The 26,128-nt window shown below is 44.2% G+C and overlaps 1 protein-coding gene and 1 pseudogene across 1 annotated transcript in view; one reads left to right on the forward strand and one right to left on the reverse strand.

The window, feature by feature from the left end:
• The window catches only part of LOC124722411 (collagen alpha-1(I) chain-like), a 193,558-nt gene that overhangs the window by 158,818 nt on the left and 8,612 nt on the right, over positions 1–26,128 (reverse strand). The window contains exon 4 of the mRNA XM_047247579.1: positions 18,554–18,619. Coding sequence (XP_047103535.1) covers positions 18,554–18,619 — 66 coding nt within the window. The remainder of the gene's footprint in view (positions 1–18,553; positions 18,620–26,128) is intronic.
• On the forward strand, positions 22,328–22,445 carry LOC124723714 (annotated as a pseudogene).

A 26,128-nucleotide genomic window follows, 5' to 3' on the forward strand; every position in this document is an offset into this window, starting at 1 on the left:
CAGCAACATAAACATTTCTCTGGCAAACAGCGCATCATTAATAAAGTTAGCGAACTGGCAGGTGCTCGATAAGAGAATACTCAGCGGTCATAGCTCAATAAATATACACACTAAACCAAACACAGACACATCAGAACACTCAAGGTCGCCGCTACGCAAAGGAAACTGGCACAAACTAAGTAAGGTACGTGACTGAAGAGTTTCCTCTATGTCTCACCCAAGGAATCATATATTACAGAGCTCATGTTCTTATAGTCTTAGAGAGAGCACAAGCCACAGCAATACCTGCAGCACGCGACGCCCCGTAACAAAGAGTACCATGATCAGCACTATTAACAAGATTAAAAAGAGACACTCGTGATAAACGACGATATTAAAAGTCAAAGTTAGTTCATGAAAGAGAAATTAAGCTTCAACATCTGAGGGGAGCCGTTTAAACTGCAGACTGAACGTATAAAGACTATCACAGTATTATCAACATTGGATAAACCACATGGTACTACAACAAGAGGCTGGATATGTACAGCACAGTATCTCCTCAACAAACTATTTCATGACGATGGCCACACTGAGGACAACCAAATTCACACCACCATTCGCAGACCACTTCATGAAAAATATGAAAACAAAGGTATCACCATCCCCTTTGCTCTTGAAGAAGTTGCGCTGGCAATATACAAAATAAAAAACAAACTTGCACCGGGCTCTGAAGGCATCCACCCCGAAACCATCAAGCAAGCTGCTTCACTTATCGCACCATATCTGACAGACATACTGAGTGATGCTTTACCAGAAGGACGAATATCGAATATATGAAAGACGGTAAATGCAGTTATAATCAAGAAAGCGGAGTACGAAGACCCGACTGACCCTAAGGCACACAGACCAATATGCTTCATTAACATTCTGGGAAAGGTACAGGAGAGACTGCTGTGCGACAGACTTCAGTCGCACCGACTGCTCTTCGGCTTTGGCCCATATCAGTTTGGTTTTCGACCACACAAATCCATCGACGACACAGTAAATAGGGCCATAGAAATGACACTGACAATAAATGACAAATACATAGTATCAATCGTAATTTACATAGCTGGTGCCTTCGACAACCTTTGGTGGCCGGCGCTGTTTGTGAGACTTACAGAGATGAATGTTCCACTGTCTCTATACAACAGGCTTAGAGATTCTTGTAAACAGGTTAGTGAATGAAAGACTGATTTCCAAAAGTTATAAAGAGAGTAACAAAGGGTTGTCCGCAACCCCATATGCGGACCGATTTTCTGGGACATAGCTGAATGCACTAGAAGACAACGACAAGGCAAACGTGGTGGTTGCGTTCTCTGATGACCTTATGGTCAAGACCTCTGCAAAGATCAGGTCCCAATTAGAGAGTAAAACCACGCGGCTTCTGGCGTTCATCCATGAATTGTGCACGAACAACAAACAATACCAACAAACAAAACTGTTTACCTACTTCTATGAGGCACTTTGAAAAGAAATCCAATTATAAAGTTAAGCAACATATCTATAAAAAGGAAAGCTATGACAATGTACCTTGGCATTTATATAGACGAACATTTACAATTTAACAAACATGCCAGACTGACAATTAACAAAGCAACGTAATAGATAAACTTGCAAGACTGAACGCTATAAGATACAGACTACTCTTTAAGGCAATGAGGACATATTACACAGCACTATTTGAGCCAATAACTTGTTCTGCGGTTAGTGCTTGGGCACATCGATGATTCTTAAGTACGTATAAAACCATTGTGAAGAGCGGTTAGAGGAGTTTCCTACTCAAAATCTCGGGGGCTTTCAGCACGATCTCGATTGAGGCACTATGCGTGTTACTGGGGGTTATCGTTATAGATATTACAATTCACCACAGAGCAGCTACCTACTGGCTGAAGAGGGGAAGACGCGACAAAATAAGAGAAACAACTGGACAAGACATTACTGACAAACGTAAATTAAACAAGGGAAGAATTGATACGCGGTAGCCAGAATGGGACAACTAATAAGGGAAGACGAGTCTGCTCTTTCTTCCCCGTTACACGAGAGCGGATGAACTTGAAATACATAAATCCAACACGCGGCATGGTGCACTATCTCAAGGGCCATGGACCGTATCCTGTGCATCTACACAGGTTTGGCCTAAAACAGACTCACACTTGTGCCTGTGGTGAGAATGGCACACCTGCGATGCCCTATGACACATAAGACCAAGTTTAGGAAACCAGGACATACAACAGTTAATACGCAGGCAAGATGAATGGACTCTATAAACAAAATCGTAGACGAAGTATCGCGAGCACCATATGCTGCATACAGACATTACAGACCTTGCGCTAGAATAAAACAGGCTCCATATCGGACAGATCAGCAGTACATAGTAAACGACACAAACACAAGCACAGACATGGAAACGGATGCTGTATCACACACAGGAAGTGAAGACGAGATAAACGTACAAACATAGCAAATGTAAGTGAAGATTCTACATCACTAAACTAAATCAGTCTGAAAATGTAACTCTCGATATAGTTATTTTTATACCATTTCGTAGCATGTAATAAACTACTGTCCATTAAAATTGCTACACCAAAGAAGATGACGTTCTACAGACGCGAAATTTAACCGACTGGTTGAAGGTGCTGTGATATGCAAATGATTAGCTTTTCAGAGCATTCACACAAGGTTGGTGTCAGTGGCGACACCTACAACGTGCTGACATGAGGAAAGTTTCCAACCGATTTTTCATACACAAAAGGCAGTTGACCGGCTTTGCCTCGTGAAACGTTGATGTGATGCCTCGTGTAAGGAGGAGAAATGCGTACCATCACGTTTCCGACTTTCATAAAGGCCGGATTGTAGCCTATCGTGATTGCGGTTTATCGTATCGCAACATTGCTGCTCGCGTTCGTCGAGATCCAGTGACTGTTAGCACAATATGGAATCGGTTGGTTCCGGAGGGTAATACGGAACGCTGTGCTGGATCCCAACGCCCTCGTATCACTAGCAGTCGAGATGACAGGCATCTTACACGCAAGGCTGTAACGGATCTTGCAGCCACGTCTCGATCCCTGAGTCAACTGATGGGGACGTTTACAAGACAACAATCTGCACGAACAGTTCGACGACGTTGGCAGCAGCATGGACTATCAGCTCGGAGACCATGGCTCCGGTTACCCTTGACGCTGTATCGCAGACAGGAGCGTCTGCTTTGGTGAACTCAACGACGAATCTGCGTGCACGAATGGCAAAACGTCATTTTTTCGGATGAATCCAGGTACTGTTTACAGCATCATGATGGTCGCATCCGTGTTTGGCGACCGCGGTGAACGCACATTGGAAGCGTATATTCGTCATCGCCATACTGGCGCATCACCCGGCGTGATGGTATTGGGTGCCATTGGTTACACGTCTCGGTCACCTCTTGTTCGCATTGACGGCACTTTGAACAGTGGACGTTACATTTCAGATGTGTTACGACCTGTGGCTCTACCCTTCATTCGATCCCTGCGAAACCCTACATTTCAGCAGGATAATGGACGACCGCATGTTGCAGGTCCTGTACGGGCCTTTCTGGATACAGAAAATGTTCGGCTGCTGCCCTGGCCAGCACATTCTCCAGATCTCTCACCAATTGAAAACGTCTGGTCAATGGTGGTCCAGCAACTGGCTCGTCACAATAAGCCAGTCACTACTCTTGATGAACTGTGGTATCGTGTTGAAGCTGCATGGCCAGCTGTACCTGTACACACCATCCAAGCTCTGTTTGACTCAATGCCCAGGCGTATCAAGGCCGTTATTACGGCCAGAAGTGGTTGTTCTGGGTACTGATTTCTCAGGATCTATGCGCTCAAATTGCGTGAAAATGTAATCACATGTCAGTTCTAGTATAATATATTTGTCCAATGAATACCCGTTTATCATCTGCATTTCTTTTTGGTGTAGCAATTTTAATGGCCAGTACTGTACTACCTGAAGATATGACATTTCTTCTTCTTTCACTGCAAAAGGTGTGACTGGCTGGAAGTTCTACCGAGCCCTCACACCTGATGCAGCTGACTGTGAGATTTTAAATCAAATCCCCAGTCTCCACTGGTACCTTACGTTCGTAAACACATTATAACCTAACTAACCAATACATTAAATTATTACCACTATCAAGACAACACACAAAACAGAAGTAACCCTACACGCAAAATGCATAAAGGGAAGAACTGTCACATCATTTCCAAGCCAAATTGCCATCTCTTGTTTCTTCCATTAATAAATAAATAAATGTCGTGTGACTATGGCCTCCCGTCGATTAGACCGTTCGCCGGGTGCAAGTCTTTCGATTTGACGCCACTTCGGCGACTTGCGCATTTATGCGGATGACATGATGATGATGATTAGGACAACACAACACCCAGTCCCAGAGCTGAAAAAAATCTCCGACCCTGCCGGGAATCGAACCCGGGCCCTTAGAATTGACATTCTGTCGCTCTGACCTCTCATCTACCGGGGGCGGATGTTTCTTCCATTAAATACACTTTTAATTTCAATTTCAAATACATGCGCAACCTATATGTATCTTATTTATTATCATTATATAAACTACCAACAAGTTTAAACAAAATTGTGTACATGCATTTGTACTTATAATATATATATTTATATATTTTTAATTTTGTCCTTTTGTGCAATTTTCGACAAAAATATGTACAAGTACTAGAACTGAATTTGTATTATATAACATGTAAGATCACATGCTATATAATAACAGCAGCAGTTTTTTATTTGAGAAATAAATAAATAAAAATTATATAAATTAAAGAACCAAGTATGATTTCAACTGAAGATGAGCGTTCTAGTGCCAGACTCTTCGTGTACATCAGTTAATAGAAGATGAAGAGGAAATGTTAATGGCATTATATTTTCCTTTGAGTAACTCTGTGTATTTTCATGAATACATATGTCAGACACATGCTGAACATGACAACCTTACTTCTCCTATCGGTTTACTGCCATTAACCTCCAGGATGTTGTCAGCTAAGGAATAAAGTTCGCTTTGACGTGCTAATACAGGAGTTATACGTGAAAAAAACCGGGCAGAAGATAACGAACAAATGAGAATCTTCCTTCTCACTTCCGATCTTAACAAGACGTGGAGTTATCCAACACCAAGGGGCTAACAGAAGCAACCATCTTATACAAAACGAATGGTATGGACATCATGCTCTATACACAGAGAGTGTAGACATTGCATTAGGAAGATTTTCGAAGCGTGTGCTCGAGGTTCGCGTTCTATAGACCAAAGCCATGCAGTAAAATGAGGGTCGCTGAATATTCTGAAAGGAATGAGAGCGTGGAGAAGGGCGGACAGAAATGAATGTCTCGTACAAATTAGACAACGAAACCTGATCATCTAGAGAAAGAAGCATACGTTGTTGTTGTTGTTGTTGTTGTTGTTGTTGTGGTCTTTAGTCCAAAGACTGGTTTGATGCAGCTCTCTGTGGTACTCTATCCTGTGCAAACCTCTTCTTCGAGTAGTTACTGCAACCTACATCCTTCTGAATCTGCTTAGTCTATTCATCTTTTGGTCTCTCTCTGCGATTTTTACCCTCTACACCTCCCTCAAATACTAAATTGGGGATCCCTTGATGCCTCAGAACGTATCCCATCAATGGACCCCTTCTTCTAGTCAAGTTGTGCAACAAATTCTTCTTCTCCCCAGTTGTATTCAGTACCTCCTCATTAGTTACGTGATCTTCTCATCTAACCTTCAGCATTCTTCTGTAGCACCACATTTCTAAAGCTACTATTCTCTTCTTATCTAAACTACTTATCGTCCATGTTTCCCTTCCATACATGGCTACACTCCATACAAATACTTTCACAGAAAAATTACTGACACGTAAATATATACCAGATGTTAACAAATTTCTCTTCTTCAGAAACGCTTTCCTTGTCATCGCCAATCTACAATTTATATTCTTTCTACTTCGACCATCTTCAGTTATTTGCTAGCCAAATAGCAAAACTCATCTACTACTTTAAGTGTCTCGTTTCCTAATCTAATTCCCTCAACAGCACCTGGTTACATCGACTGCATTCATTACTCTCGTTTTGCATTTGTTCATGTTCATCTTACGTCCTCCTTTCAAGACACTGTCCATTCCGTTCAACTGCTCTTCCAAGTCCTTTGCTGTCTCTGAAAGAATTACGATGTCCTCGGCAAACCTAAAGGTTTTTATTTCTTCTTCCTGTATTTTAACCCCTACTCCAAAATTTTTATTTGATCCCTTCATTGCCTGCTCAACATCTGGGACAGGCTACAACCCTCTCTCACTCCATCCTCAACCACTACTTCCCTTTCGTGCCCCTCGATTCTTAACTGCCATCCGGTTTCTGTACAAAAATAGTATATAGCTTTTCGCTCCCTGTATTTTACACCTGCCACCTGCACAATTTGAAAGAGAGTAGTCCAGTGAACATTGTCGAAAGCTTTCTCCAAGTCTACAAATGCTATAAACGTAGGTTTGCCTTTCCTTAACCTCCCTTCTAATCTACATCTACATCTACATCTACATCTATATGGTTACTCTGCAATTCAGACGCAAGTTCCTGGCAGAGGGTTCATCGAACCATTTTCATACTACTTCTCTACCATTCCACTCTCGAATAGCGCGTGGGAAAAAGGAACGCCTATATCTTTCCGTTCGAGCTCTGATTTCTCTTATTTTATTGCGATGACCATTTCTCCCTACGTAGGTGGGTGTCAACAAAATATTTTCGCATTCGGAAGAGAAAGTTGGTGATTCAAATTTCGTAAATAGATCTCGCCGCAAAGAAAACCGCCTTTGTTTCAGGGACTGCCACCTCAACTCGCGTATCATATCAGTGACACTCTCACACCCGTTGCGCGATAACACGAAACGAGCTGCCCTTCTTTGCACTTTTTCGATGTCTTCCGTTGATCCTACCTGGTAAGGATCCCATACCGGCAGTAATATTCCAGCAGAGGACGGACAAGTTTAATGTAGGCTGTTTCTTTAGTGGGTTTGTCGCATCTTCTAAGTGTTCTTCCAACAAAGCGCAGTCTTTGTTTCGCCTTCCCCACAACATTATCTATGTGGTCTTTCCAATTTAAGTTGCTCGTAATTGTAATTCCTAGGTATTTAGTCGAACTGACAGCCCTTAGATTTGTGTTGTTTATCGTATAGCCAAAAGTTATCGGACTTCTTTCAGTACCCATGAGGATGACCTTGCACTTCTCTTTGTTTAGTGCTAATTGCCACTTTTCGCACCACACAGGAATTCTCTCTAGATCATTTTGTAATTGGAATTGATAGACTGATGATTTTACTAGACGGTAAATTACAGCGTCATCTGCAAACAATCTAAGGGGGCTGCTCAGACTATTACCTAAATCATTTACGTAAATCAGAAACTGCAGAGGGCCTATGACACTACCTTGCGCAACGCCAGATATCACTTCTGTTCTACTCGATGATTTACCGTCTATCACTACGAACTGTGACCTCTCTGAGAGGAAATCACGAATCCAGTCACACAACTGAGACGATACTCCATATGCACGCAATTTGATTAATAGTCGCTTGTGAGGAAAGATATTAAAAGCCCTCTGGAACTCTAGGAATATGGAATCGATCTGAGCTCCCTTGTCGACAGCACTCATTACATCATGGGAATAAAGAGCTAGCTGTGTTGCACAAGAACAATATTTTCTGAATCCGTGTTGGTTATGTATCAATATGTCATTTTCTTCAGGTGATTCATAATGTTCGAGTACAGTATATGCTCCAAAATCCCACTGCAAATTGAGGTCAGTGATATGGGTCTGTAATTCAATGGGTTACTCCTATTTCCTTTCTTGAATATTGGTGTGACCTGTGCTACTTTTCAGTCTTTAGGAACAGACCTTTCGTCAAGTGAGCGGTTGTATATGATTGCTAAGAAAGGCGCTATTGTGTCTGCATACTCTGAGAGGAACCTGACTGGTATACCATCTGGAACGGAAGACTTGCCTTTCTTAAGTGATTCCAGTTGTTTCGCAACACCTAAAATATCTACTTTTATGTCACTCATGCTAACAGCTGTTCTTGTTTCGAATTCTGGAATATTTACTTCGTCTTTTTTCGTGAAGGACTTACGGAAAACTGTATTTAGTAACTCCGCTTTAGTGGCACCATCATCGGTAACATTTCCATCCCTATCGCGCAGTGACGGTATTGACTGTTTTTTTGCCACTGGTGTACTTTAAATACGACCAGAATATCTTTTAGTTTCCTACCATATTTTGAGACAATATTTCATTGTGGAAACTATTAAAAGCATCTCGCATCGACGTCCGCACTAAATTTCAAGCTTCCGTGAAACGTAGCCAGTCTTGGGTATTTTAGGTTCTTCTGTATTTGGCACGCTTTTTTCGTTGCTTCTACAACAGTGTTCTGACGTGTTTTGTGTGCCATGGTGGATCAGTCCCGTCTCTTATTAACTTATGCGGTATGAATCTATCTATTACTGTCGATACTGTATCTCTGAATTTGAGCCATATCTTAATTAGCCTGGAAGGAATGGAGACTCTCTCTTAGGATGGCATCAAGCGAATTTTTATCTGTTGTTTCAAATAGATATATTTTGCGTTTGTTTTTAGTGGTTTTGGTTGATATGGTTTTGAGCCTCGCTACATTGACCTTGTGTTCACTAATCCCTGTATCCGTCATGACAGTCTCTATTAGATCGGGATTATTTGTGGCTAAGAGGTCAAGAGTATTTTCGCAACCATTCACAATTCGTGTGGGCTCATGAACTAATTGTTCAAAGTAATTCTTAGAGAAAGCATTTAGCACAATTTCGGAAGATGTTTTCTGTCTACCACCGGCTTTGAACATGTATTTTCGCCAACAAATCGACGGTAGATTGCAGTCTTCACCAATTATAACTGTATGAGTGGGGTACTTATTTGTAATGAGATTCAAGTTTTCTTTGAACCGTCCAGCTATTATATAATCTGAGTCGGGGGGTCAGTAGAAGGAGACAACTATTATTTTGGTACGGCTGATGAGTATAACCTCTACCCATAGTAATTCGCAGGAACTATCTCTTTCATCTTCACTACAAGATAAACTACTACCAACAGACACAAACACACCACCACCTACTTTCCTTAATCTATCTTTTCTGAACACGGTTTGCGCTTCTGTAAAAATTTCGGCAGAATTTATCTCCGGCTTTAGCCAGCTTTCTGTTCCTATAACGATTTCAGTTCAGTGCTTTCTATCAGCGCTCCCAAGACTGACTAACCTAAAAAACCGCCCAATCCACGCCACACAGCCCCTGATACCCATGTAGACGCGTCCTGTATGTAGTGGACACCTGACCTACCCGAAACCCCACCACCCTATGGCGCAAGTTAAGGAATCTGTAGCCTACACGGTCGCTGAACCGTATGAGCCTCTGATTCAGACCCTCCACTCGGCTCTGTACCAAGGGCCCGCAATCGGTGCTGTCGACGAAGCTGCAGATGGTGAGCTCTGCCTTCATCTCGCTAGCAAGACTGGCAGTCTTCACCAACTCAGATAGCCGCCGGAAATCAGAGAGAATCTCTTCCGATCCATAGCGACATACATCATTAGTGCCAAAATGAGCCACCACCTGCAGTTGGCTGCACCCTGTACCCTTCATGGCATCCGGAAGGAACCTTTCCACATCTTGGATGACTCCCCCGGTATGCACACGGAGTGCACATTGGCTTTCTTCCCGTTCTTAGCTGCCACATCCCTAAGGGGCTCCATCACCCGCCTAACATTTGAGCTCCCAATGACAAGTAATCCCACCCTTAGCACTTGTCTGGACATCTCAGGAAGACAGGCCACTGCCGCAATAGGCGAGGCCGTCCTTGCTGGCTCAGAAGTACTTTCAGCAGTGGGCAGCACCTCAAACCCGTTACGGAGGCGGCCAGCACCAAATTTCGCCTTCCGCCCAGGGATTCGCGACCCCGCCACGGTTCGCCAGTCCCCGTCAGGCAAGTGTCGACCAGCAGGGACGTCCGAATCCGATGGCGCAGTTGCATCAGAGATCCCAGGCGATGCTACAGGTTCCAGAGGCGCCAAAGCGCTCGCCTCGGGTGTCCCAATGTCACCGCGGCCCAGGGCAACAGCCTGGAGCCTGTTGACCACGGCCAACACAGCTTCCAGCTGTTTACGGACAGTGGCCAATTCCCTCTGAATCCGTACACAACATGCGCAGTCCCTATCCATCTCTAACAATTTTTTTCCTCTCTTTTATCTCACAAGCCGTTCAAAACTAACAGAGATGACTGATGACTACGCTAATTTACACTATTCAGGTACTAAAACGCGATGCTACAACTCTCAAATACTATAATACGCACGAAATTAATGAATTAAACTACGCAAGTACCCAAAAACACGCAGATAAATTAAAAATTAAACTATGAAACAAATAAGTGAGCTAAGAGTATACGACTTGCTGCTGACTGCTGCTTATCGAACGGCGACAGGGTGCTCACACTTTGTAATGTACGTCGTAGGGTCAGTATTCGCTCGCGTGTTTCTGATTTTCTACGGCATCCAAACAGATCTTCCCCGAGATCGGCTTCTACCAGTCTTTCCATTCGTCTGTAAACAATTCGTGAGAATATTTTGCAACCAGGACTTATTAAACTGATAATTCGAAAATTTTCACATCTTTCAGCACCTGCCTTCTTTGGAACTGGAATTACTAAATTCTTCTTGAAGTCTGAGGGTATTTCACCTGTCTCATCATTTTGCTCACCAAATGGCTGGCTCTCCCAAGGCAATCAGCAATTCCAACAGAATATTGTCTACTCCTGGGGTTTTGTTTCGACTTATGTCTTTCACCGCTCTGTCAAATTCTTCACGCTGTATCATAACTCCCATCTCATCTTCATCTACGTCCTCTTTCATTTCCATAATATTGCCCTCAAGTACTGTCCCTTGCATAGAGCCTCTATATACTCCTTCCACCTTTCTGCTTTTTGCTTTCCCTTCTTTGCTTACGGCTGGTTTTCCATTTGAGCTCTTGGTATTCACACAGGTGGTTCCCTTTTCTCCAAAGTTCTCTTTAATTTTCCTGTACGCGGCATCTGTCTTACCCCTAGCGATATATGCTTCTACATCCTTACATTTGACCTATAGCCATTCCTGCTTAGCCATTTTGCACTTCTTGCCGATCTCATTTTTGAGACGCTTGTATTGCATTTCAACTGTTTCATTTACTGCACACCTCCCGCCAGACACAAATCCTCAGTTTATCCACATACTACTGATGTAGTGCTCCTTGCCCATTATCTTCGTTACTCGCGGCATTTCGCCGATTCCCGTACGAGTTCGAGCGTGGTGTGCATTCGCCCTGAAGTGATCATCGACCGTCTTTGTTGTATTATGTACAGGGGGTTCCATGTGAGGTACTTCTAGAGGTTGTCGGGGAGAGTAAGTCGATCAAGTTTAACCTAGGAATCCACGTCCGGGAACGTCATCCAACGACGCTACAGAGCGTAAAAGTTATAGGCGCCTATATACTACATACACAAGGCCGATCCCGTGATGATGTTACAGACTTTCTAGGATGAAGGAGAAAGATAAGTGTATCAATCTGAGGTAAGGGTCCCTGGACCGTAAACGAACGAATTGAAAGTTATAAGCGAAAAGCGTTCTGATATCTCTGAAGTGGAGTACATGTAATGATAGTGTTGTTGCTAAGAATATACGGTAGGCAACTTTCAGAGGTGGTAGTATGGATCAAAACAAGAAAAACATTCCTAGTAAACATGAGCTCTAAAGTGCATAGCTTAAGATATATGGGCACTTGTTAGACAGAGAAGATGTCTTTCAGAATAGCGAAGATGAACAAATGCTCATAGTTCCTCAGGTATGCATTTTAGAGTCCATGTTTACTGGACTTTTTTCCTTTTTTTGGTCCATACTACCATCTCTGAAAGTTTACAGAATGAGATTTTCACTCTGCAGTGGGGTGTGCGCTGATATGAAACTTCCTGCCAGATTAAAACTGTGTGCCGGACCGAGACTCGGACTCGGGACCTTTGCCTTTCGTGGGCAAGTGCTCTACCAACTGAGCTACCGAAGCACGACTCACGCCCGGTACCCACAGCTTTACTTCTGCCAGTACCTCGTCTCCTACCTTCCAAACTTTACAGAAGCTCTCCTGCGAACCATGCAGAACTAGCACTCCTGAAAGAAAGGATATTGCGGAGACATGGCTTAGCCACAGCCTGGGGGATGTTTCCAGAATGAGATTTTCACTCTGCAGCGGAGTGTGCGCTGATATGAAACTTCCTGGCAGATTAAAACTGTGTGCCCGACCGAGACTCGAACTCGGGACCTTTGCCTTTCGCGGGCAAGTGCTCTACCAACTGAGCTACCGAAGCACGACTCACGCCCGGTACCCACAGCTTTACTTCTGCCAGTACCTCGTCTCCTACCTTCCAAACTTTACAGAAGCTCTCCTGCGAACCATGCAGAACTAGCACTCCTGAAAGAAAGGATATTGCGGAGACATGGCTTAGCCACAGCCTGGGGGATGTTTCCAGAATGAGATTTTCACTCTGCAGCGGAGTGTGCGCTGATATGAAACTTCCTGGCAGATTAAAACTGTGTGCCCGACCGAGACTCGAACTCGGGACCTTTGCCTTTCGCGGGCAAGTGCTCTACCAACTGAGCTACCGAAGCACGACTCACGCCCGGTACCCACAGCTTTACTTCTGCCAGTACCTCGTCTCCTACCTTCCAAACTTTACAGAAGCTCTCCTGCGAACCATGCAGAACTAGCACTCCTGAAAGAAAGGATATTGCGGAGACATGGCTTAGCCACAGCCTGGGGGATGTTTCCAGAATGAGATTTTCACTCTGCAGCGGAGTGTGCGCTGATATGAAACTTCCTGGCAGATTAAAACTGTGTGCCCGACCGAGACTCGAACTCGGGACCTTTGCCTTTCGCGGGCAAGTGCTCTACCAACTGAGCTACCGAAGCACGACTCACGCCCGGTACCCACAGCTTTACTTCTGCCAGTACCTCGTCTCCTACCTTCCAAACTTTACAGAAGCTCTCCTGCGAACCATGCAGAACTAGCACTCCTGAAAGAAAGGATATTGCGGAGACATGGCTTAGCCACAGCCTGGGGGATGTTTCCAGAATGAGATTTTCACTCTGCAGCGGAGTGTGCGCTGATATGAAACTTCCTGGCAGATTAAAACTGTGTGCCCGACCGAGACTCGAACTCGGGACCTTTGCCTTTCGCGGGCAAGTGCTCTACCAACTGCGCTACCCAAGCACGACATACGCCCCGTCCTCACAGCTTTACTTCTGCCAGTATCTCGTCTCCTACCTTCCAAACTTTGCAGAAATTCTCCTGCGAACCTTGCAGAACTAGCACTCCTGAAAGAAAGGATATTGCGGAGACTTGGCTTAGCCACATCCTGGGGGCTGTTTCCAGAATGAGATTTTCACTCTGCAAAGGAGTGTGCGCTGATATGAAACTTCCCGTGAGGACGGGCCATGAGTCGTGGTTGGGTAGCTCAGTTGGTAGAGCACTTGCCCGCGAAAGGCAAAGGCCTCGAGTTCGAGTCTCGGTACGGCTTACAGTTTTAATCTGCCACGAAGTTTCATATCGGCGCACACTCCTTTGCAGAGTGAAAATCTCATTCTGGAAACAGCCCCCAGGCTGTGGCTAAGCCAAGTCTCCGCAATATCCTTTCTTCCAGGAGTGCTAGTTCTGCAAGGTTCGCAGGAGAGCTTCTGCAAAGTTTGGAAGGTAGGAGACGAGATACTGACAGAAGTAAAGCTGTGAGGACGGGGCGAGAGTCGTGCTTGGGTAGCTCAGTTGGTAGAGCACATGCCCGCGAAAGGCAAAGGTCCCGAGTTCGATTCTCGGTCCGGCAGGCAGTTTTAATCTGCCACGAAGTTTCAAAAATGGTTCAAATGGCTCTGAGCACTATGGGACTGAACATCAATGGTCATCAGTCCCCCAGAACTTAGAACTACTTAAACCTAACTAACCTAAGGACATCACACAACACCCAGTCATCACGAGGCAGAGAAAATCCCTGACCCCGCCGGGAATCGAACCCGGGCGTGGGACCACGAAGTTTCATCTCTGAAAGTTGCCTACCCTGTAATCTTAGCAACAGCAGTACCAGTACATGTATTCCACTATCAGAGGTACCAAAATAGTTTTCGCTTACAACTTTCGACTCGTTCGTTTCCGCTAGAAGGACCCTTACCTCAAATTGGTAAATTTGTCCTCCACAACCCTACAAAATTTTTATCATCACCGAACCACGCTGTCCATACATACTTTTACAGGCGCCGGCGCCTATTACTTTGGCGTTCTGCAGCGTCATTGGACGACGTTTACGGACACGGGTTCCTACGTAAAGCTTCATCTACACTACTGGCCATTAAATTTGCTACACCAAAGAAGATGGCGTGCTACAGACGCGAATTTTAACCGACAGGAAGAAGATGCTGTGATATGCAAATGATTAGCTTTTCAGAGCAATCACACAAGGTTGGTGTCAGTGGCGATACCTACAACGTGCTGACATGAGGAAAGTTTCCAACCGATTTCTCATACACAAACAGCAGTTGACCGGCGTTGCCTCGTGAAACGTTGATGTGATGCCTCGTGTAAGGAGGAGAAATGCGTACCATCACGTTTCCGACTTTCATAAAGGCCGGATTGTAGCCTATCGCGATTGTGGTTTATCGTATCGCAACATTGCTGCTCGCGTTCGTCGAGATCCAATGACTGTTAGCACAATATGGAATCGGTGGGTTCAGGAGGGTAATACGGAACGCCGTGCTGGATCCCAACGGCGTCGTGTCACAAGCAGTCGGGATGACAGGCATCTTATGCGCATGGCTGTAACGGATCGTGCAGCCACGTCTCGATCCCTGAGTCAACTGATGGGGACGCTTGCAAGAAAACAACCATCTGCACGAACAGTTCGACGACGTTTGCAGCAGCGTGGACTATCAGCTCGGAAACCATGGCTGCGGTTACCTTCGACGCTGCATCACAGACAGCAGAGCCTGCGATGGTGTACTCAGCGACGAACCTCGGTGCACGAATGGCGAAACGTCATTTTTTCGGATGAATCCAGGTACTGTTTACAGCATCATGATGGTCGCATCCGTGTTTGGCGACATCGCAGTGAACGCACATTGGAAGCATGTATTCGTCATTGCTATACTGGCGTATCACCGAGCGTGATGGTATGGGGTACCATTGGTTACACGTCTAGGTCACCTCTTGTTCACATTGACGGCACTTTGAACAGTGGACGTTACATTTCAAATGTGTTACGACCCGTGGCTCTACCCTTCATTCGATCCCTGCGAATTCAGCAGGATAATGCACGACCGCATGTTGCAGGTCCTGTACGGGCCTTTCTTGATACAGAAAATATTCGACTGCTGCCCTGGCCAGCACATTCTCCAGATCTCTCACCAATTGAAAACGTCTGGTCAATGGTGGCCGAGCAACTGGCTCGTCACAATACGCCAGTCACTACTCTTGATGAACTGTGGTATCGTGTTGAAGCTGCATGGCCAGCTGTACCTGTACACACCATCCAAGCTCTGTTTGACTCAATGCCCAGGCGAATCAAGGTCGTTATTACGGCCAGAGGTGGTTGTTCTGGGTACTGATTTCTCACGACCTATGCGCTCAAATTGCGTGAAAATGTAATCACATGTCAGTTCTAGTATAATATATTTGTCCAATGAATACCCGTTTATCACCTGCATTTCTTCTTGGTGTAGCAATTTTAATAGCCAGTAGTGTACTAAGTCCTTTCCACAATCTACAGAATCGTGTAACATGATTTGTGACACACCAGCATGTGGTGTCTGTTCTTTCAGAAATACCCAAAAGAACAGACACCATTTTGATCTACAGTCACTTCAAAGCAAGACAAAAAGAATCAATGGCATCAGCTGCCTCTGGGCATTTATTTAAATAGATGGGAAAAGTTGAAAATTTGTGGTGAGCTGGGATTAGAACCCAGGTCTCTTACTTACCAGTCAGCTGCACTGAACAATGTGCCATCTGGACACAGTGGTAAGTGCATCTATCTAGTATACAGGGGACCCAGGTTCGAATCCTGATCAAGCACAGATTTTCAACTTTCTCCATTGATTTAAATCAATGCCCACTGGCAACTAATCTCATTAATTCCATGTGTCTTGATTCATAGTGGTTGCAGAATCAAAATGGTGCCGGAGATGTCAGAAAGAGCAGACACCAAATATTACAAGGGTCACTCCAAAAGAAATGCACACTATTTTTGTAAAAATACTACTTTCATTCTGCATGTGTGAAAGTTTTACTGTGTGTAGATAAATGCTTCAAATGGCTCTGAGCACTATGGGACTCAACTGCTGAGGTCATTAGTCTCCTAGAACTTAGAACGAGTTAAACCTAACTAACCTAAGGACATCACGAACATCCATGCCCGAGGCAGGATTCGAACCTGCGACCATAGCGGTCTTGCGGTTCCAGACTGCAGCGCCTTTAACCGCACGGCCACTGCGGCCGGCGTAGATAAATGCTTCCCGCTTGTTTTCAAACTTAGTTCAACCTGTTACCGTGAGTGGTGCTGTCACAGCATGTCTCGAAGATGGCCACTACACTTGACGTTCGTCAGAAGCCACGTGCGGTCATAGAATTCCTGTGCTGTGAAAACGAGACAGTGGGAAACATCCACAAGAGGTTGAAAATGGTGTATGGAGATTCTGCTGTCGATCGCAGTACAGTTAATCGGTGGGCAAGCAGGTTACGTGATGAAAGCGGGCACGGCAACATTGAGGATTGTCCTCGCAGCGGCAGGCTTCGTACTGCACACACTCCAGACAATGTGCAGAGAGTTAACGAATTGGTGCCAAGTGGAACCACATAAATCCTGATGCATATGTGGCGACACTGAAGAAACTTCAAGCTCGACTGAGTCGTGATCGACCACATGGGCAAAAGCAGGATGTTTTGCTGTTGCATGACAATGCACGGCCACATGTCATTCAAAAAATCATGGAAGCGATCACAAAACTCGGATGGACAACACTGAAACACCCGCCTTACAGTCCTGACCTGGCTCCATGTGACTATCATCTCTTTGGGAAACTGAAAGACTCTCTTCGTGGAACAAGGTTTGAAGATGATGACTCCCTTGTGCACGCTGCCAAACAGTGACTCCAACAGGTTCGTCCGGAATTTTAGCGTGTGGGTATACAGGCGCTGGTTCCAAGATGGCGTAAGGCAATTGAGAGGGATGGAAATTATGTGGAGAAATGGAAATATTGTTCCTAAAGGATGTATCTACACACTGTAAAACTTTCAAACATGTAGAATAAAAGACGGATTTTTAAAAAAATAGTGTGCATTTCTTTTGGAGTGACCCTCGTAATATTTTACGCTTCTACTCATAAATTTCCCTGTAATTATAAACGATTATTTTCGTACGGATCGGACCCAGAGAAGCACCTAATGTTACCCACCGGCCGAGTTAAGTCCACAGCCTGCCGGTATCTGATAGACACCGAGCTCTAAACTCCAAAAGTCAATATATTTTCATATAAACGATGTTAGAAATAGAGAAATTGACATTTATTTAGGTATTAGACGAAGATATGGTGACAATAACTTGTCAGCTAATAAAAACTAGAAAGTTCATTTCATTCATCATAATCGATATTTTTGAAAAGCCTATAGTTGTGTCATTCGAGATTTAAACAATCAATCACTGCATCCGTTACGTATTTATCCATGCTTACCACGATGCATTTCGAAAATTTATTCTCACTGTCAAGTGCATTTGCTTATATTTTGCGTGATGTTGGCACTAGTGTTTTTCTGCCTCTCTCGCACTATAGTCGTCTTTTGAAGTAGTACTGCAATCGGAAAATTGGGCAAAATATATCATCGGATGCTTTTTATACGCTAATATTAGAAATAGTATTTTGTCTGGTTACTTACAGGTGTAGTGCCTCTTCCAATACGCAGAATACCACACATACAAAGAACATCACGCCTCGGACTGAACCCACAATCTTTTTTGTGAAACCATACTCTCATATCTCTGTAAAATAATCTGATTAAAAAAAAACAGTTTGAATTATGGTTTGCATATGTGTAGTATTCTGCGTTATGGAAGAGGCGCAGTACCTGTAAGTAGGCAACGAGAAATACTATTTCTAACATTAGCATATAAAAATCATCCCAAGAATTATTTTGTCTGATTTTCCGACTGAAATACCACCCCGAGCTATATCTGGAGTAAAGGTGAGTTTAGTAACTTTGATGAGATTATTTTAATCACTGTAAAATTCGGAAATTTTGTCATACCAGTAATCCTCCTCATCAGACTTTCAATGGGAATTAGCGACGTAAATGTCCCATAAAAGTTAAATTTATAAATTTTTAAAGATAGATGGGCAAATTTAAAAATATACAGTAGTTTTTGAAGGCATTGCTCACCTCCTTCTTCTTTAATTGCTGGTCCATCGTTTGGTCCGTTTCCTGGCTCGGATTCCATGCCAACATCTGTAACCCAAATACAGAACAAACTGTAAAATTATTTGTTTAATAAAATGTGGAGAATACAAATGGGTGCTTCGTAATTTAACACATTATAAGCCGGGGGCTTCAAGAATCGTTGAAACAGACCTATTAACGGCATTGGTGAGTGTACAACACGACACACGACTGCGTGTGGTACCACTGAACAAAGAAAGAAAGGCATTTTGTAGCATAAGGAAGCTGAAGAAACAAGTTAAACATATAAGAGGAAGCTAAAGAAAACGTGACAGGAAATACTAACTGAAAATACCGGGTGATCAAAAAGTCAGTATAAATTTGAAAACTGAATAAATCATGGAATAATGTAGATAGAGAAATTGACACACATGCTTGGAATGACATGGGGTTTTATTAGAACCAAAAAAAATACAAAAGTTCAAGAAATGTCCGACAGATGCTGCCTAATCTGATCAGAATAGCATTCATTAGCATAACAAAGTAAAATAAAGCAAAAATGATGTTCTTTATAGGAAATGCTCAATATCTCCACCATCATTTCTCAACAATAGCTGTAGTCAAGGAATAATGTTGTGAACAGCACTGTGAAGCATGTCCAGAGTTATGGTGAGGCACTGGCGTCGGATGTTGTCTTTCAGCATCCCTAGAGATGTCGGTCGATCCCGATACACTTGCGACTTCAGGTAACCCCAAAGCCAATAATCGCACGGACTGAGGTCTGGAGACCTGGGAGGCCAAGCATGACGAAAGTGGCGGCTGAGCACATGATCACCACCAAACGACGCGCATCTGTCGGACATTTTGTGAACTTTGTTTTTTTTTGTTCTAATAAAACCCCATGTCATTCGAAGCAAGTGTATCAATTTTTACCTCTCTATCTACATTATTCCGTGGTTTATTAAGTTTTGCCGGCCGTAGTGGCCGAGCGGTTCTAGGCGCTACAGTCTGGAACCGAGCGACCGCTACAGTCGCATGTTCGAATCCTGCCTCGGGCATGGATGTGTGTGATGTCCTCAGGTTAGTTCGGCATAACTAGTTCTAAGTTCTAGGGGACTGATGACCTCAGAAGTTAAGTCCCATAGTGGTCAGAGCCATTTGAACCATTTTATTAAGTTTTCAAATTTATAGTGACTTTTTGATCACCCGGTATGAAATGAAGTGAGAAAATACTGCCGCCATTTAATTGCTATTGTGTTCCGTCACCCAACGATGAAAAATTGTTGATATAAAGTGCAATAAATAGCCTTCATATAACTTCACTGTTACGCCCAAGGATTATTGTGGCATGAGTGACTATTTCTCACTCAGTAATCACGTGGACGAAGCCTTTTTACTTCACTTTTCGTATCATGCATAAATTTATGTTTTCCTGCATTTAAAGTTACTCGTCCATCTGGATAGGGATAATTTTTTGTTAGGATATTAATTTAAATTTTGTCGGGTAACAATTCCTCACAGATAACTGCATCATTTGTGAGAAGACAGATATTGAAGATGATAATATTTGCTAAATGAGTAACGTAGAACATGAGCATTAACGGTTATTTGTCGCTATCTGAAGCACCTCAAATTTTGCTTATGTGTCTGTGGAGGACTCTTCAACTAGGATAGTGTGCTGCGGTGTGCCTGGCACAAACATTCAAATCCAGACGCCTAATCCAAATATTAAAAAATATCTTTGTATATTCTACATACAGTCATCAGGAAAGGTGACGCAGTGGCAAGACCATGGAACCGTACTGGGGAGGACGGCAGTTCAAACCCCCATGCAGCCATCCATATTTACGACTTTCGTGATTTCATCGCTTGAGGAAAGTACTGGGATGTTTACTTTGAAAGTACACAACCAAATTCCTTCCCTATCCATCCTCAGTCTGAGTTTATGCTCCGTCTCCAATGACATCATCGACGGGAAGCTAAACCCTAATCATTCTTCCTTCGCATAGTAAGCTAAATGAGTAGGGGACATTCAAGTGTAATGAACACTTGGAGAGTGCGCAAGTGTGAAGATGTTTTTACTCAAAAATAAAGAAACGGAAAAAATCGCAACACCAAAATGGAGTTGTGCGACGAAAACGAATGTTGGTGGGCGTGTTTCTACATCAGAAAGATAATGTTTAATCAAATTTCTCCCCAGTCGCAGCCGGCCGGAGTGGCCGAGCGGTTAAAGGCGCTACAGTCTGGAACCGCACGACCGCTACGGTAGCAGGTTCGAATCCTGACTCGAGCATGGATGTGTGTGATGTCCTTAGGTTAGTTAGGTTTAAGTAGGTCTAAGTTCTAGGGGACTTATGACCACAGCAGTTGAGTCCCATAGTGCGCAGAGCCATTTTTTTGAACCCCCAGTCGCATAAGAGTGGCGACAGTTGTGCCACTATGAGAATGCAAATGAGGTTTGCTTTAAATACACGCTGTAACGTCGTGAGCGTTTGTTACATTTGAGATTCGACGTGGTGAGACGATATTACCCCAGAATTCCTTTCAGGCTAGAAAGACTCCATTACCTGCTGGTAATTGGTTAGTTGATTGATTTGGGGGAGGGATCCGAACAGCGTAGTTACCGGTCCAGTCGGATTAGGGAAGGATGGGAAGAAAGTCAGCCGTGCCCTTTCAAAGGAACAACGCTGGAATTTGCCTCAAGCGATCACGGCCGGACGCGGATTTGAACCGTCGTGCTCCCGAATGAGAGTCCAGTGTGCTAACCACTGCGACACCCGCTCGGTGCACCACACTGAATTTGAACGCGGTCGCGTAATAGGGCTACGAGAAGCTGGACGATCCTTCTACGACACTGCAGAAATACTTGGCAGGAAAGTAGCCACTGTAGATGATTACTGGAAGTGGTGGTCACGGGCAGGTTCTCACTCAAGGCAACCCGTCTCCGGGTGGCCACGTGGTACCAGTGAGAGGGAAGACCGTTGTGTTTGGCATTTGGCTGTGGCACATCGTTCTGGGTCTGCAGCAGATATTTAAGCAGCAGTTGCCACCACTGCGAACTGTCACAAATCAGTTATTTCAAAGCCAGCTCCGAGCCACCCGGCCTGTAGCGTGCATTCCACTGAGCGTAATCCACCGCCATTTGCGATTTCAGTGTCACACGACAGTTCATTAGATAGTGGAGTGGAGTTCTGTTTTGTTTGTTGGTGGAAGCTGGGTTTGCCTCGGTGGCAGTGATGGCCCTGTGTTGGTTAGGAGGAGGTCAGGTGAGCGCCGCAAACCAGTCTGTTTGATGCCTAGACACAATGGACTTACTCCTGGAGTTACGGTCTGAGGTGCGATTTCATATGACAGGAGGAGACTCTTGAGGTTATCCCACGCACCCTAACCGCAAATTTGTACGTCAGTCTGGTGATTCGACCTGTTGTGCTGCCATTCATGGACAGAATTCCAGAGGCTGTTTTCCAACAGGATAGCACTCGCCCACATACCGCTGTTGTAACCCAACATGCTCTCTACAGTGTCGACACGTTGCGTTGGCCGACTCGATTACCAATAATCGGGGACATATGGGACATCATCACACGACGACTCCAGCGTCATCCACAAACAGCGTTAACCGTCCCAGTATTCATCAACAAAGTGCAACAGGCATGAAATTTCATCCCACAAACTGAAATCCTTCGCCTGTACAATACAATGCATGCACGTTTGCATGCTTTCATTCAACATTCTGTCGGTTGCACCGGATATTAAAGTACCAGCATTTCATATTTAGCAAACGGCCTTGCCGCAGTGGTAACACCGGTTCCCGTCAGATCACCGAAGTTAAGCGCTGTCGGGCTGGGCTAGCACCTGGATGAGTGACCATCCGGTCTGCCGAGCGCTGTTGGCAAATGGGGTGCACTCAGCCCTTGTGAGGCAAACTGAGGAGCAGCTTTATTGAGAAGTGGCGGCTCCTGAAACTGACATACGGCCGGGAGAGCGGTGTGCTGAACACAAGCCCCTACAGATCCGCATCCAGTGACGCCTATGGGCTGAGGATGACACGGCGGCCGGTCGGTACCGTTGGGCCTTCATGGCCTGTTCGGGAGGAGTTATTTCATATTTGCATTGGCTTATCTCGCGCTTACATTAACCAGTCATAATACAATGTTACTTACACAAATGTATTCTCGAAAGTTATTACTTTACATTAATTATGTTTTGGTGTTGAGATTGTTTTCCCGTCCATGAACGTTAAAATGCGAAAACTCTTAGGAATTTTTTTAGGTAGTACAAAAGTAGCTGGTAACTAACTTTTTAATCAGATCCTTTTAAATGAAAAGAAACATATTCGTATTTTTTGTGAGCCGACAGGAGCATTTTTCCGCTTGTTCCCTACTTTTCTCTGCTGCTGCAGGGCATGGGCATGTTACTCGTATGAAAAAAAAGTATAGGTTAGTAACATTTAGATAGTTTACTTGTGTGAAACTGAAATAGCGTAAAACTAATTTGACACCTCAGACCGGATTTTACGCGCAAATCAATTTTACATGTGCTTCAGTACCACAGCATTGAGTTCCCAGACGACAACGGGGACACTTTACAGCGTATTTCTCCGCGCTATGTCACTTTACGAACTAAGTTTTCGCCTCATACCGGATTCTACTTGTAGAAGTAGTGTAAATTTGAACCTCTGTATCGTGGAAACGGATAAAATATCTACAAAACTTTCAAGTTTGCTCGAAACCGGAAGCTTAGGAACATACTGTAAACATTTCAGCCATTTTCTGTGCATAGCCGTCTTGGAATCCTCGGCTTGGGTTTGATCCTCCGGGGACGGCGAAAATACAGAAAAAAAATTTTTTTTTGCAGTTTTCCGAGGTACCGCCCATGCACTAATAGTATCTCCGTAAGTCCCAACTAGCCCATCGTCAACTGCAAAAAGAACAAACCGATTTGTGGTCCCTACCTTTTTATCACCAGCAGAACCCGAGGTATGAGCACCGGAAAATCCCATTTCTTATGTGCGGCTTTTCGAATATATCAGGTACACACACTGTCGCATACATACCGATATAGCGGACAATATGTGATTAGTTCATTAATTTTATTTGCAGTCGTCTCTAAGATCTCATATTTCTGCTACAGGTGTTATAAGTCCAGGCTGTAAGGCGTGCTACACGTCTTTCACCATAACCTGCTTATTTCAGGGTGACGTTCATTGCTAAGATTAGTCAAAGGGATTTTCAGCCTTATTCGCTAATTCTTTTCGTGAATTGGGTGGATCTGCCAGGAGTAAAGGCATTGTTAGAGGAGTAAATGTGGTAGGCATTGAATTCAATAACGTGATGTATATCGATTCAACGCGTTGACACTTAGGCTACCCGTGGGCTACTCCGTCGACCTTGGTAGTAATAGAGTTGATACGATTAAGTAGCTTTGATACATTTTATACAGGGTGTTCCAAAAAGGTACGGCCAAACTTTCAGGAAACATTCCTCACACACAAGAAAGAAAATATGTTATGTGGACATGTGTCCGGAAACGCTTACTTTCCATGCTAGCGCTCATTTTATTACTTCTCTTCAAATCACATTAATCATGGAATGGAAACACACAGCAACAGAACGTACCAGCGTGACTTCAAACACTTTGTTGCAGGAAATGTTCAAAGTGTCCTCCGTTAGCGAGAATACATGTATCCACCCTCCGTCGCAAGGAATCCCTGATGCGCTGATGCAGCCCTGGAGAATGGCGTATTGTATCACAGCCGTCCACAATACGAGCACAAAGAGTCTCTACATTTGGTACCGGGGTTGCGTAGACAAGAGCTTTCAAATGCCCCCACAAATGAAAGTCAAGAGGGTTGAGGTCAGGAGAGCGCGGAGGCCATGGCATTGGTCCGCCTCTACCAATCCATCGGTCACCGAATCTGTTGTTGAGGAGCGTACAAACACTTCGACTGAAATGTGCAGGAGCTCCATCGTGCATGTACCACATGTTGTGTCGTACTTGTAAAGGCACATGTTCTAGCAGCACAGGTAGAGTATCCCGTATGAAATCATGATAACGTGCTCCATTGAGCGTAGGTGGAAGAACATGGGGCCCAATCAAGACATCCCCAACAATGTCTGCCCAAACGTTCACAGCAAATCTGTGTTGATGACGTGATTGCACAATTGCGTGCGGATTCTCGTCAGCCCACACATGTTGATTGTGAAAATTTACAATTTTATCACGTTGGAATGAAGACTCATCCGTGAAGAGAACATTTGCACTGAAATGAGGATTTACACATTGTTGGATGAACCATTCGCAGAAGTTTACCCGTGGAGGCCAATCAGCTGCTGATAGTACCTGCACACGCTGTACATGGTACAGAAACAACTGGTTCTCCCGTAGCACTCTCCATACGTGGTCAACGTTAACTTGTACAGCAGCAACTTCTCTGACGCTGACATTAGGGTTATCGTCAACTGCACGAAGAATTGCCTCGTCCATTGCAGGTGTCCTCGTCGTTCTAGGTCTTCTCCAGTCGCGAGTCATAGGCTGGAATGTTCCGTGCTCCCTAAGACACCGATCAATTGCTTCGAACGTCTTCCTGTCGGAACACCTTCGTTCTGGAAATCTGTCTCGATACAAACGTACCGCGCCACGTCTATTGCCCAGTGCTACTCCATACATGAAATGGGCATCTGCCAACTCCGCATTTGTAAACATTGCACTGACTGCAAAACCACGTTCGTGATGAACACTAACCTGTTGATGCTACGTAATGATGTGCTTGATGCTAGTACTGTAGAGCAAGCACCGAAGTCAACATTACCTTCCTTCAATTAGGCCAACTGGCGGTGAATCGGGGAAGTACAGTACATACTGACGAAACTAAAATGAGCTCTAACATGGAAATTAAGCGTTTCCGGACACTTGGCCACATAACATCTCTTCTTTATTTGTGTGTGAGGAATGTTTCCTGAAAGTTTGGCCGCACCTTTTTGTAACACCCTGTATAAGCCTATTTTACTGCCAGTTCAGTGTTTAGGTTCTTATATTTCCGAAAAAAATTTACACAAACGCACGAGCGCATAGATTCATGCTTGTTCGAGCTATAGATCGCTTATTGCTTACAAGATGATTACGCGATCAAGACGCCTCTTCCTCAATTTTTCTTACACACACACACACACACACACACACACACACACACACACACACACACACCACATGCTACCTCGTGCCACTCAAACAAATTGGGCTAGATAGGAAAGCATGTGTCAGTACGAGTCCTAATTCTCTCTTATCTTACTCTGGTTGCGAATGTCAATTCTCAATAGTGTTTCCATGAAAAGTGCGTTGTTCAATTTGAGTTCACGTAATGCTAGCATGTTGTTTGAATCTTCCGGTAACAAGTTCAGCATTACGTTATTGGTTTTCGGAAAAGTCTTCAACATAGTAAGGAGTGTTTTACAGCATTTCTGCAAGAAGCGAAAGATTCATTGCTATGAAGCGTGGGCAGCAATCTTATAAACCACATTACGGTACTTTCTCGTCCGTCTGAGACTCAAACCAGGTTACATTAATTGATATGGTATA

This window comes from Schistocerca piceifrons, chromosome X, assembly GCF_021461385.2.
Source record: "Schistocerca piceifrons isolate TAMUIC-IGC-003096 chromosome X, iqSchPice1.1, whole genome shotgun sequence".
Taxonomy (NCBI): domain Eukaryota; kingdom Metazoa; phylum Arthropoda; class Insecta; order Orthoptera; family Acrididae; genus Schistocerca; species Schistocerca piceifrons.